At 40.0% G+C, this 14,609-nt stretch overlaps 2 protein-coding genes across 14 annotated transcripts in view; one reads left to right on the top strand and one right to left on the bottom strand.

Annotated features, from left to right (window-relative positions):
* zmynd11 (zinc finger, MYND-type containing 11) overlaps positions 1-4,954 on the top strand; it is a 30,765-nt gene extending 25,811 nt beyond the window's left edge. For 4 of the 6 annotated variants that reach the window (XM_085390189.1, XM_085390191.1, XM_085390186.1 and 1 more), the window contains 4 exons: positions 728-802; positions 1,453-1,731; positions 1,823-2,008; positions 2,695-4,954. In XM_085390189.1, the coding sequence (XP_085246315.1) occupies positions 728-802; positions 1,453-1,731; positions 1,823-2,008; positions 2,695-2,817 (663 nt within the window). In that variant the 3' untranslated portion in view covers positions 2,818-4,954. The remainder of the gene's footprint in view (positions 1-727; positions 803-1,452; positions 1,732-1,822; positions 2,009-2,694) is intronic. The other 2 variants (XM_085390190.1, XM_085390188.1) reach the window with 1 other exon arrangement.
* Positions 4,955-13,453: 8,499 nt separating this feature from the next.
* The window catches only part of LOC146647574 (disco-interacting protein 2 homolog C), a 195,635-nt gene continuing 194,479 nt past the window's right edge, over positions 13,454-14,609 (bottom strand). For all 8 annotated transcript variants that reach the window (XM_085388739.1, XM_085388742.1, XM_085388741.1 and 5 more), the window contains one exon: positions 13,454-14,386. In XM_085388739.1, coding sequence (XP_085244865.1) covers positions 14,134-14,386 — 253 coding nt within the window. In that variant the 3' untranslated portion in view covers positions 13,454-14,133. The remainder of the gene's footprint in view (positions 14,387-14,609) is intronic.

The raw sequence follows: 14,609 nt of genomic DNA, 5'->3' as shown, positions 1-14,609 counted from the left end.
GCACCTTTTATATTTAGAGCGACCACACGCCTCAAACTCGTCCTAAAACGCTTAAACACACCGAAGCGACAGGTAGTTTGATCGTAAACTTACCAAACCAAAAGCTGTTGCATTAAATAAAAAAAGTTTAGTTACGGAAACAAACACAATAAAACTTTAACACAACTTGGCACTAAAATAAACCCAACTCGGGTAGATTAGACTAAAATAAAACAAACAGTGCCCTCTGGTGGCTGAACTGCTACATTGTTGGCTGAGGGTTTTGTAATTTTCAGAGTTCCTTTGGATGCAAATCCTTAAATTATGAGGCTAATAAAACATAAATCATACTGACACAACTATTAAGGACACATGGAAACAAACTTGAATCAGATATTTTCTATGGAGCAGTAACTGTAATGCTTAAATCGGTTAATACATGAATTATACACTTAAAAAGCAGCTATAAAAATTTTATTGACTTCGTTTTGGTAGATTTTTGTTTTGTTTTATGAGAAATTCCTTATTAGATCCCGAGTTCCTTAAATTAGTCTAATTGTGAGTACTGATTTAGACATGATGATAATCTGTGAACTGTTTAAAACGGTCTTTACCAGCCTTTAAAGGTTATTTTTAAACTACTTTCTTTAATATCCTTTGTTTCCATCTTTTCTGTCATCATTTAAGAAAGCCTGCTGGGACGCCAGCGTACTCACTGATTATTGACCCTTTCTGTTTTTCCCCCCAGCTCAAAGGCAGCCAGGAGCCCAAGGCGAAGAAAAGCCGTCGGAGTCACACGGTTGAGCCCAAAGAAGAAGTCAGTGTAAGCAACTGTTATATATTTTGTGTTCTTTGGCTGCAAACTGATTTATAACCTGATGCTATATGCTAAGTACATGGCATGAGCATGAGGGTGGAAATATTCTGATTTGGGGTTATGTAGAGGGGACACATGACATCTCACTAAATCCCAGCAAGCTGTGGGTGCAAATGTTGTGCAGGAAAGTGAAGTAAAAGAAATGAGTGGGTTCTTCAGGGCAGTGATCAAAAGCAGACTTTGAAATCCAGCATGAACCACTTCAGCATCGCTTGAAGCGATCCGCAGCAACGAGTGGGTGGAAATTTCTAAATCAAGAATGCAAAAGCTCCTCGGTGGTCGGAACAAACATTTGCAGACAGACAGGGTTTGTGCTCAAATTGCTTGAAGTTATTTTTGAGGAATAAATTTTTTTTAAATGCATTAATTTTTTTTCTCAAAGAGAAATCCAGGTTGATACTGATACTTCAGATTTTGTCTGTCCTGGATTGGAGCTGCAAGCTCTCAGCTCTCATGTTTTCTGGTTAGAGTGGCTTATAGCTGAGCAGGAACTACTGTAACCAGCTGCAGGCCAAGATGGAGGAATCTGTGTGACAGCTGGCACAGAAGCATCCTGCTGTCACTTCTTCTAAGAGACATCACATCCTTTCCCTTAGGATCCGGAGCCGGAGATGGAGGCCGTCAGCTCCAGCCAGGAGATCCCGGTGTCGTCGGCACCGCAGCAGCCAGAAAAGCTGTCGGTGTCCACGCAGACCAAGAAGGCCAACGGGGGGTCGCCGCGCACGCTGCATCGCGGCACGCAGACCAACAGCGATGGTGCCTGTCAGAACATGTGCCACGAGAAGTACACCAAGGTCTTCAACGACGTGAAGGAGATGATGAAGGCCGACAACAAGAGGGAGACTGAGAGGGTCGTCAGAGAAGCTCTGGAGAAGGTGCGTTTGTATGAAACGACTCGGGTTTGTCTTCTAATGATGGAGAGCACTTTGGACCAGTTCCAAACCTAAGTGTGCGTGTTCTCTACAGCTCCGTGCAGAGATGGAGGAGGAGAAACGCCAGGCGGTGAGTAAGGCGGTGGCTGGAGCTCAGGCGGAGATGGAGAGGAAATGTAAGCAGGTGAAGGAGAAGTGCAAAGAGGAGCTGGTGGAGGAGGTGAAGAAGCTGGTGGCTCAACACAAACAGCTCATCTCCCAGACCAAGAAGAAGCAGTGGGTGAGTTCAGTTAACCGAGAGCTTAAAGTGTGCCTGAATATAAAGAAGATTTCTTCTTTTATTAGTTATAAAAACGCACAAACACAATCTTCCAAATTTTTTTTTTGTCCAAGATGATTTTCACAACCCAAAGAAATCCCAGTGTCAGTGATTTAAAACGCAGATTTAAGGTCATCACAAGAAAAAACCTGGAACCAGTGTATTATATATGTTTTATTATTATTATTATTATTATTATTATTATTATTATTATTATTATAGCTCCTTTTCCATTAGTACCTACTCGGAGCCGCTCAGTTCGCCGCTGTCTGAGCAGGTACTGAAATGTGACGGCGTCAGCCTGCATGCCACCGATTGGCTGGTCAGCAGCGTCACTCAAGCAGACATGCGAGCGTCTGGTTCTCTAAACCGCCATTTTTGAAAACCAGCTACGAGGGAAAAGGCTACAAAAAATGACGCCATGTTCGCAGAATCTGACGAAAATTCAGACAGAGCAGCGGGTATATTCTCACCTCGACGTCCACCTTTGCGTTCGAGCCACATATCGAGTCGTGTTGCTATGACAACGACCACATTAGGAGGTACTAAATTGTAACGGAAGAACAGAGTAGGCACTAATAGAAAAAAGCAGCTGAGGTCTTGTTTACCTGTTTTTGTTTACCTTTGGCTGTTTCCTGTGCCTGCAGTGTTATAACTGCGAGGAGGAGGCCATGTACCACTGCTGCTGGAACACCTCGTACTGCTCCATCAAATGTCAGCAGGAGCACTGGCACGCCGACCACAAACGAACCTGCCGCAGGAAGAGATGAATGAACAAGCCCCGCCCCTACCCGACCTTACACAGCACGCCATTGGCTCTGTCCTCGCCTCCTCCTGTCAGTCAGTGTCTACAACAAACACAAACACTCTTCTCCCTCCTGCTTCTCGACTTGCCTTCCTGAAAACTTTGTGGACCCGATGGTTTTTTTGTGCGTGCGGAGCGGTTTTGTTTCTATTATTTAATGTACCCATTGTATTGATTTTACTTTCTACGCTTTTATTTTTTCTGAACAGTGAACAGTTTGTTCAACAGCATGACTCGAACGAGTTATGACCTTGTTTTTTCCCTCTTCTTTTTTTTTTCTTTTCTTTTTTTTACTGAAGTGCTAATTTTGTGTTGGAGAATGTGTTATTTAAGTGTGTAGGAACAGGTGAGCATTAACTGAATACATTTTATTACCTGACTTTTTAAAAGAAACCTTTTTCTTACTGTAAATGCAGCAAAGCGCACGCCGTCGATCCTACAGAACATTTTAAAAAAAAAAAGGTACCGTAAGCACCATCGCAGCATCAGACTGACTCCGCTTTCATACAGAAAACGGTTTTAAAAAGGAAAAAAACAACAAAAAAACATTAAATTGTGGATTAAAAGGCTTGCTGACTTTAATGCAATTTATTCTTTTCACGAATCGATTGCGGTGGATAGCACCTTTTACCATTTTTATCGAAAATTTTATTGTCCTAAAGTCACTTATTGGGAACAGGGTCAAAAAGTCGGCTTTAAAAGATGCCGACCAAAAAAAAAAAAATCTTCCATGAGAGATTTTTATTGTAAGTATGCACATTTTTGGTTTCTTTTTTTGGGGGGACTAGAGTGTGTTTTTTTTTTTTTTTTTTTATGAGTTGGATGAAACCAGGAAGTTTTGAGTTTGTACTGAAGCCGAGGGGATGTACAGCAATCTTTCCTGAGCTGGATCTTAGAGAGGTTACATGATTTGACAGTTTTGTTGTTGGGTGGTTTGTTGTTGGTTCTTTTTAGTTTTTTTGTTTGCACATTTCATTTTCTTAACAACCCAAATGCTTGTAATATTGCCAAAAAAAAGTCGCACCTTTTGATGAACCTACCTGAGAACATCTGGCGGCGACTCCTCTCCTCTCTTCGCCCTCCTGCAGTGTATTTAAAAAGGAAAAAAAAAAAGATGTATATTTTCCGGAGCGTCATCAGTGTCATTTTTCTAGTGACGTACACTCGAGATTCCTCATCATCTTTTTTCCCCCCTTTAATCTGAAGTGACTAGCTATGAGACTCTTTCACTGCGTATGCTGTAGTTGGTGGTCGGTGCCCGTTTCTTCTTCTCATCCTCTCACCCAGTGAGGCCACATGCATGTAGATAGTTTCATAGTTTTTTTTCATTCATTAAGGGAAAACAAGCAGGAAAAAACGACCAGACGTCTGGTCTCCATAAAGAAGTGATAATGGATGGACCAATATAAAAAATATGCAAATATGAATGATCAAACTTTTTCTTTTCCTCCCCCTGTGCTCAGTGTTGAGTGTTGATGTCTAATTACGGTGCTTAGAATCACTTTTATTTGAATTCTTTTGATGGGGCAATAAAATTGCCAGTTTCTAATGGATTTTTTTTTTGTTTGTTTGTTTTTTGTTTGACTGTTTCTTCAGTTATGAAAGATGAGAGAAACTTGCTTTACCCCAAGTTGCCTTTTTCCTTTAACATATGAAAAATAAGACGCTGTGAATTCTCACATGGTGGGCAGCCCTGTAGTTTCAGTGCTGTTGGCTGTGAACGAAGCCTCCATCCTTGTATGCACTACGTGCTGTGTTTTAGCAGTCGAATGTTTGAAGAGATCAGCTTTCTCCAACAGCAACATGCAATATTTGTCCCAATGATCACCAGCTAATCAGGCTGTTACACTTTATTCTTTTGATTTTTTTCAAATAACAATAGAACATTTCTGTAACATTTGTTTGTCTGGTTTTTTTTTTGGTTTTTTTTTGTTTTTTTAAAGACAAAAAATAATTGTGGGGGTTTCCAGCTGTGAGTCACGAAAAGCTACACTAGTAGAAAATATAGAGCTGAATTGAGTTTAACAAGTCCGGTAATGTGCAGTGAACACACAGACTCTGTTAAATGGGTTTTACTTAATCGGGCCCATTTTTTTTTTTTTTTCAAAGAAGAAGATTTCTGATGTAACAAAGTGGTTAAAACTTGTTACTGTGCTGGATGTTTGTCTTCTTTATGAAACATCTGAGCGGTGCAAAAACACTGTCATAGAATCCTTATTTAATGTAGTAATTGTGACAAAATGCAACAACACAAACTAAAACGGAGCTTAAAATAATCTCTTCACTATAAAGTGCCTGTTTTGTTTGACCAGTTCACACAAATACTAAATAAACTACATACTTCTTACTTCTGTTACTTAAAAAATTACAAAAACACTTTAACAAAAAGGTAAATTTATTCACCAACCCTCAAAAACCGATTTGGTAATCAACATTTACTTTATGTGATCTGCACACTTCACTGCATGCTACCATGTAGGGCGACATTTTTATGAGCTCTTACTTTTACCTTGAACAGCTTTTATTGTGAAATTGGAGGAAATGCATTTCATTAACAGGAAGTTTGATGGGTAGGCTGGTGTAGCTTTTATGTTTCTAAACACAGCTAAAGACATTAATAAAATCAAGATCTCGAATGTCTGCAGCAACAATCTCAAACATAACTTTTAATGATTTAAAAAAAAAATTATTTATTTTTTTATTCGATGATCTTTTTGACTTTTTTGTGGGGAAACTGCATTCGGGTTTTGTTTTTGTTTTTTAACCATCAGATTAGTCCTGTTTACTAATCAGGAGACACAATTAAGACTTGTGTGAATTAATCACACGTCACCAGAGACGACTAAGATTTGTTGTCCCTGTGCAGTAGTTGCTCTGACAGATTGAAAGTGTGTAACACAGAGACACAGCCTCACTAATGAGATTAATTCATTGTTGATTTTACCGTTTACTGAATTTGTTGATAATGAACCTAACCCGTGATTTTTGGGCTGCCCACTATTAGAGAATTTACGGTAACGGTTGTTCCTCTGAAACGTCCCTCAGACATGAAAACTCATTAAATCCTTTATGATGTGATGTGTGCGTTACTCCTGTCATGTTCTCATAGCTCACAGTTCTCATCTTCAGTGCACTACGTGTAAATAAAACATCCTTCTGTCCCCTCCGTCATCTTATTTGTACATTGTAAATGATTTTTCCCCCTGCGGATGACTGTTAGTTGTAGTTTTTTACAATCATATCAGGTGTGTGTGTGTGTGTGTGTGTGTGTGTGTGTGTGTGTGTGTGTGTGTGTGTGAGAGTGAGTGAGAGAGAGAGAGATTTAGTTATTGTTCTTTTAAGCTTCTTCAGTGTGTCTCAACATTTCAGCATCTCTTTTTAAAGCCGACCTTTTCCAAACCGGAGGCGGGGTTTGTGTTACACGTGACCTGCGAGGCTGCAGCTTTGATTTTTTTTTTTTTTCTTATTGTTTTTATATTTGTCCATCCAGCCATGAAGCTTTCGACGTGATTTTTTTTTTATGTTAAACCTTTCTTTTTCTGGCCACGTGTAAAGCTTTGATGCCATTCCAGTTTGCATTTCTGCTTTTTGAACTGCATGAGTAAAGGTGTACCTCCAGCTCCTCGTTCGGTTTCTTCCCCTCACGTAAACAAAAGAAAAGGCGTGATTGCACTCCTTCAGAGTAACGCAATATGACAATGATTTATATCCCCCCTCTCTCGATGCTGTTTTCAGCTTGAATAAGAGTGAATCGATCAAATTGTCCAATCATATTTGCCTTTTCGCTGTTCTTATTTCGGGATATTTTGGTACATACTGTGTACTACATGGATCCTCTTTGTACTTTAAGTACTTTTAGCAGGAATAAAATCAGTGTAAAGGTTTCTTTGTTCTCACTTCCTGTTGTTCTGTCCATATGTAAACTTTTACTCGTGGCTTAACATTTTCTATGCTCTTTTGTTTTCTCCCTTTTTCTTTGACACTTTAGCTAGCAATATGTATATAAATATATTCTATGTGCTAACATGGAGGAAATAAATGTATCAACAAGTTCTCCAGAGTCTGTTTTGGTTTCTTTTGAGGATATGATGCATTTCATAATGTAGGTTGTATCTAAGAAATGCATTTTTACTTTAGTTTAATATTGTTTACTTGTTTACCAGTAAGTTACTCTGTATGATGCTGATTAACTGTAAATGGTTCCTATTTAAAAATGACTGTTTCTTTAAACTCAGATTTCCAAATGTGGCTGAAGGAAAAACCAACATCAAGACATTAAAGGTAAGAATGATATAAGTGATATAATTCCCACGTCAGTAATATTTAGGTGATCAGTATTAAGAGTTTAGATAGCAGCAGTGCACAGAACGGCAAATGTGCAGCACTTTGCAAACCCCTTGGCCCACCGCTCATTTTAGATTTTGCTTTTGGTTTGGTTGCAGTGGTTTATTGAAATGAAAATGCACTGTATAAGCTAAAAGAGTTTTGTACGATTCTGACGAACTTGGAAGTCTTTGTTTGAACACGTATTTTGTATGACCACCTTTATTCTTCATCATTACCTTTTGCTTTGCTATCCAGACATGATTTTACTGCACTGGAAAAGTGTTTGGGATCACTGTCATCGTGAAAATAACCCGATGGTCGTGCTTGGTGGACAAAAGTCTGACTATAAAATTTGTGTTCTTATTGACGAGATCTCGAACACCGCGGGCTGAAGCAGCAAAAATTCACAACAGAGTCTCCTGTTTTACAGATACTGTTGTACCTTTTGTCCTGACGGTGATTCGAACCAAACTTTCACGTTTGGATTCATTGTTCCATCGTGATGTAGTGTAACTAATAAGCATTCACACATTCACACTCCGATGAACGCATCGGAGGGCAATTTGGGGTTAGTCTCTTGCCCTAGGATATTTGGCATGCAGAGTGGTGGTTCGATTCCTGGCTCCTCCAACCTTCCAATCAGTAGCTGATCTGCTCAGTGTTGCCAACTTAGAGACTTTGTCGCTATATTTAGCAAGTTTTCAGAGCCCCTTAGCGACTTTTTTTTCTAAAAAGCGACTAGCAACAAATCTGGCTACTTTTTCTGGTGTTACTAGAGACTTATGACGACTTTTTGACGTGAAAGCGCGTATCGCTTTCACTCTCAACAAGCAGCGGTGCTGCCGTGGGCACCTCACCCGTGCCAAAGCGCTCACGGGCGGAGGATAGTCCTCCCCCAGCTGCTATCAGGGCAGGAGATGTTCACCCATGCTTCCAGACTGCAAATGAATCGCTTATGAGCAAAGCCGCTGCTCCGCACTGACTGTAACGCAGTCAGTTCTTCTTTTACTGTTATGCTGTTTTGTGGATCACAAGGTTTAAAACTACTTATAAACACACAAAGTAACTCCACCAGAGTGCCAATCTCGGGTCACTTTTGCCAGTCCAGGCCCGGATAAAGGAACAGGGTTGGAATTGTGACATTAAAAAAATAATAATTGCTAAAAGAAATTTAATTTGTAGTTCTAAATAAATTTTAAATTCGTTTAAGACGTTTTTTACTCACTCTCTCTTCCACGATGTTATTTCTCTCTCCAACAACATAGGTTACAATTACATTAGCATGACCAATTATGCAAATTAGGCGATGACGTCATTTAGTGACTTCTAGCGACTTTTAAGACAGCCAATAGCGATTTTCCTTACTGAGGAGTTAGCAACACTGGATCTGCTCCACCACCTGAGCCACAGCCACCCCAACCGCTATCCGATTGTTAAGTGATGACGTGACGAATCCTGCTTCCGGGCCTAAAGTAGTCTGCGTTTAATATGGCTTTTGTGTTGTTAACATGTTTAATGTTATGTATTTTATTCGATTTAATCTCAAAAAGCTCCTAAAACAGTCAGTGATCACTGTTGACCTCCCTCGGCTTTTATTACCACTAATCATTTATTTAAGCTCAGTTTTTAAAACCTTAGGATGTAACTACCAGAGGTGTGGACTCGAGTCACATGACTTGGACTCGAGTCAGACTCGAGTCATTAATTTTATGACTTTAGACTTGACTTGAAAAAATGTTCTAAGACTTGTGACTTGACTTGGACTTTTACACCAATGACTTGGGACTTGAATTGGACTTGAACCGGTTTACTTGAAAAGACTTGATATTTTACCCCAAATATAAAATTTAACACGCATATTATATGGAGATTGAAAATGTGACGTCATTCACGGGTAGAACCGCAAAGGATTCTGGGAACTCGTGGCAAGCGGTACTAGCGCACGCAGGCTTTCAATTAAAATCAGTTATACAGCGATAAAAAGAAACACAAAAATGTCAAGAAGCTGTTGTATTATTAACTGCAATAGCCGGTCGCATGACAGCCACGGAAAGCCGACGGGTAAAGAGATCGGTTGTTATCGGATTACGTCGTGGAAGAGAAATTGTTCGAGCCATGTTTCCGAAGTAACAAAGAGGCGACTGGATTGCAGCCATTCAAAGATCAAATATAACGTCCTAGAACACTCCAGCTCACAGGTTAGTCTGCTCCAAGCATTTACACGAAGGTCAGTCTGCTGTTGTAGTTAATGCGTCATTTTTCTTAACATAATTGGTGATATAGGTTACAAGCAAGTCTGGCGCTGAACAGAAATTGTCGCGCTATGCTCCTTTATTTATTGTGCATAAATAGTAAATTGTCCTGACACAATATTGTGTTTCGCTTCTGTTATTATGGTACATTGACAAAAACATATACTTTTATTCACAGGATAAAACAGGTTTTTTGTATCACTAATTGCCCAGTACGATTACAGCATACAATATTATTGTCACTGCTACATTTCTGTGATGCTACCAGAAATTATTTCTACTACTAATTAATTACCGTTGAGCTCAAAGGTCCTATTAATAAACGGTTAACGAATGTGTATTTATAAAGACGATTTGTGAGACTGGTAAACTTATGATACGTACGATGGTCTTTCGTTCTACACGGTGCATTTCAAGGTCCTGTACCCATCCGTCGGTAAACTGTACCTGGGCTTGTTGCAGTGACCGGAAGTTACTAAACTTCATGAGTGTATGCACTCACTCCAAGAACCGTATAATTATAAATATGCATATAAATATGCTAGGATGAGATAGCTGACTTCATCTAACTAGCAAATGTTTTCCAGGCTACGTTGGTGATACAGTTTTTTTTTAATGTGTATGATATTTTTGTCATGCGATTTTAAAGCTGGTCCTACAACCGCATCCAAGAATAACATGCAGCGTATCTCAGAACTGTCGGTGAAAATTATTCTTGGAGCTAAGTTTAATTGAGCTGCATTTTAAAGAGGTGCAATTTCACAATTTGTGTATATTTTCTAAGTTCACTATTTTGTATGTGTTGAGAAAAACACAGATTTTAAAATTACATGGTCTAATATTTACATTTAGCATAACTGCAACATTATTTTTTCGTTTGTTTTTTTTAAAGACTCGAAAGGACTTGAAATTCAAAGTTTCAGACTTGTGACTTGACTCGGACTTTTACACCAGTGACTTGAGACTCGACTCTGACTTGCCTGACATTACTTGAGACTTGACTTGAGACTTGAGGATAAAGACTTGAGACTTGAAAAAACAATGACTTGGTCCCACCTCTGGTAACTACAGCCCAGCCCATGCAGCAGTATATGAATGACTAACCCCGTATTGTGGATGGATTATCTCAGTTGTTCTCCTGGCTGAAGTTTGGTCCTTTTACAGCATCCTGCCATGTGATTACATTTGTTCCTGACCACCGAGAACACTCACGTTAACTTTTATCAAGTGGAAAAAAAGTTAGCTTGTTTATATTATGCTAACATAGCTGTGTCGCTAGCGGTCACGTAGCACATCATTATATACCAGCTAGCCAAACTTCAGTAACCCTACAAACGTCACTGCTGTTTAGCTTTCTGTCTTCATTTATGTTGGAAGTGATAACAGAGCTGTACGTTTTAATTTGTTTCCAAAACCCCGCAGTCAGGACATGCTATATTGTATTTAGATAGAAGCTAGCGAGCTAACTCCCTGCTAACTTCTAACTCCGTTAAATGTCATAAATTCCGTTTTCATGGATGCCTGGATGTTAAACTCAATTGTTACACCTGGTAGAGCAGAACGCTGATCATTTTATTAAAGATGAAAGACTTTAGACAGTTTTTCAACTCTCAGTAATGCCATAGTGATCGTTTGATATATGGACCTGCAGCGGAGTTTAGACCCAGACACGGCTAGTGACGTCAGACTGAACAACCGGATGGTTGGCGTTTTTCATGGATTGAGGAGGGAACAGTGTTTTAGCAACAAGCTGCTAGTAAAACTGCCCAAAAGACAAAGGCTCTTTGCAAAGTTGTGTTGCCGGGAGAACTGTAGCTCAAGGCCACTTTAAAGAATTAAACATGTTTGTCTCCAAAATACAGAGCGACCTGCGCGACTTTTGCACAACACTATAGTTTCATGTTGTATAGCTTCTCAGATGTAATTAAGAATGTGGAATATTCATGAAAGTTTTCAATCAGCAACATTTTAAAACTCAGGAATCACCGTGTGTGATGCATACAGCAACAATGTTGCAGAACAGTAAATAAGACAAACATCGAATTCTTGTCAAAATTGTTGAAATGTTTATTTAACTGAAAGATTTTATGTCAACTCAAATAAGACATTTTTAAACCTTAAAAAAAGGGACATACATTTTGCCGATAAAAGAAAGAAAAACAAACTGAAGAAAGTGCTTTTTTTACTTTAAAAAAATCCTGGCATTGAAACTAGAACATTCTCCGCCAAAGACGATGAAGAAGGCCCTCCTGCTCCGACCTCCCCGCAGCTCTAACGAGTTAAAGGGTCTCTGGCAAAAACACCTTTCTTCCTGTTGTGACATCACTGTATGAGCCCTGATTGATCAGTCCGTGTAAAAATATGAAGGACTTCCCACTTTGATATTTACAACTGCCACTTTGGGGTGATTCGCCTTTTCCGAGCCGGGGGTGATAAAACGAGTCCAACGAGCGCTGCTGACGGTCTGTCTGAAGGAACGTTTCGGTCCAGCTGTGAGAGTTTGAAAAGCGACAGATGTTCCTACTTCTTAACATTTTAAAGATCAGTAAACCTGTTTGTTCCCAGAGAAACGTGAAGAGTTCTGACCCAAAGGCGCCAACCACACCAAAAACAAGCCTGTTGTAATTTCCTCTAGTCGCCACTAGATGGCAACGAATCTCCTGACTCAGATGATGCATTTTCAAAAGACGTTTGTTATAAATTATTGGACTGCATTAGTCACGAGATCTGTAGTTCCAAACTGAAGGGGGCTAAAATGTAAACACAGCAACATGCTGATACTAGTGCCAAATATCGATATTTTTAGTGAAATACTTTGAATCAGTCTTCATTCTCCTGCTGATGCTTATAAACGAGGGGGACGTGATGCCACACACTTTATTGTTACTGTTAACAGCAACGTAATGTGCCACTATCATATCATAATTTACTTTTCAATCCCCGCCTCTTAATCCCTGCTATCAAACCACTTTCCCACTCTCATGGTCTGTCTGAAGGAAATCATGTCTTTGTAATTCTTGAGAGCGATACTGATATTTGAGGATTTAACAAACAGATTTCACTATTCTCCAGCCCGGATCAGCTGACTCATCCATATGTATGGAGGGCATTTCTCCCAGCTCTTCTTTAATTTTCATGGATCAGTATATCTAAAACGCTCCTACTGATAAATTGGCAAACGTGATAAATTTGTCAGGATCTAAAATTTACAACTTTACTTTGACTGAGAGACCGTACGAGACATTTAGGCTTTTAAAATGATTAAAAAGTCAACAAAACAAAGTTGTAGATGAATTTTCCATTATTTACTATTAATCTAAAATGCTCACATTAGCTACAAATATCCTGGTTACTGCGATGAACTTCACTGTAACAGCCCTGACACTCAATGCTCTCCATCCCCTTGTAGGCAAATAATTATCCCCGTGACTGAGCTGGAAAAGTTGCCCCAATAATAGATGGAAATCTAAAATAAAGGCAAATTCAAACAGAGCAACATTCAATAGCACCTAAACTTCTGATTCTTTACATTTCTGGCAAAGTTTTACTTTCATCCTCTGTTATTAGAAAAAGAGCCGACTATAAAAAATAACTTTTGGGAACTTTTAGGGATTTGTTTTAATATTTAAGAGCATAAAAACAACGTTTCTGTTTATTCCCGGGACAGGATCAGAACTCTTCACACGAAAGCTGGAATAAAACTCGGAGCATCGCTTTTATAATTTCCATTTGACCGACACATTTCAGACCAACGTGCAGACGCACGGCCCCTCATCCTTCTGCTTTTGTCTGGGATTAGTCCTTACGCTCATCTTCAATATAATCTATAATCATATATTTCTATTTTCAATAATAGGCTTGATGTGAGTTTGTTTCACTCAAGATAATACAATGCTTTTTTCTTTTTCGTAATATTAGCAAATATTCAAGAGCAAAACATTCTCGAACGTCTCGTCATATACTTCTAACAGAGAAACAAAATAAATTAAATCAGTTTCTGTTTGTACATACTTACATGATATGAATTTGTGTTTAGCTTCGGTCGAAGCCGTTAGTTTGTACGGAAAAATAAACTGAGTTGAAGGCTGCAGCTGTTAGTATATGAAAATTAGCACGCCGACTTTAGCTGAGATGGGGCTTCAGAAAATAACGATTCCAAACAAAACAAGAAAAATACGAAAGAAACGTACCTCATCGTAAAACCGGGGGGCGGCTGCGACGCGCTCCCCTCACCCTCGTATCAAAACATATGTCGCACTTTGTAATGGTCGATATCGTTTAGGGTTTTTTTCTCTTTGTGTGTAAATATCCTTTTCAAAAAAATAGCCTAAGGAAAGCAAATAACATGAAAATAGAGAGTGAGCCACACGCACTTTAAAAGCCGGGATCTTTCCTAACGATTGTCCTCTACTGCTGCGAGTTTTCCACTTTTCGGTAAACAGTCGGCACGACCCGGGGACCGCACTTCCTCTCAGACTGAGCATGACCTGAATGCAATCTAGATGCCAGCGCTGGATTCTGGGAGCTAGTTTGCAGCGGTTACGCAGCCTGGGAGTAAGCACCAAAATTCAGGGCAAAAAGGTCGACCACCTCCTCCCCCTCGTGCCGGAAACTCTGCCTCGGCTCCGCTTTTCCTTCCTTCGGTCTCTGGAGCAGAATTGTCTTTGCATCTTCCTCAATAATTCTTCAGCCACCAGGGGGCGCTACATGTTGTAGGCCACATAGATTGGGTCCAGCTGGTCGGCCAGGAAGCCGTCCCGCAGGTGCATCCTCTGCTTCTCCCCTCTGGAGTTGATGGGGATGACGCCGATGTCCACCACCACCACCACGCCCACGATCAGGTAGTGCTCCTCCAGCACCACGTTGGTGACGAGGGGGACCAAGTCCAGGGCCTCCTGCTCCGAACCGTCCAGCTCCACCACCACCACCAGCAGGTTGGTCCACGTGAACACCGCGCTGCGGACACACATGACGAAAACTTGAATTCTTGTCACCCCAGAAGGGGCGGAGTGTGTAATCGACGTGTTGGCAGCTCTCATCCACAGTTTTTAAGATATCACGTTCAAATTTGGTGTGACAGCAGATTCTAATAAAAGCTCGATCGAGGCAAAACAAATGTGAAAACCTGGAATAACTTTATTCTTCAAACTTCAAGACAATGTGCTAGGCCTCGGGGGAC

This window comes from Rhamphochromis longiceps, linkage group LG18 (assembly GCF_057381845.1).
Source record: "Rhamphochromis longiceps isolate RC_006_pf linkage group LG18, R_longiceps_female_GT1.1, whole genome shotgun sequence".
Lineage (NCBI taxonomy): Eukaryota > Metazoa > Chordata > Actinopteri > Cichliformes > Cichlidae > Rhamphochromis > Rhamphochromis longiceps.
The sequence above is the reverse complement of the archived record's forward strand: the minus strand, read 5'-3'. Positions and strand labels throughout refer to the sequence as shown.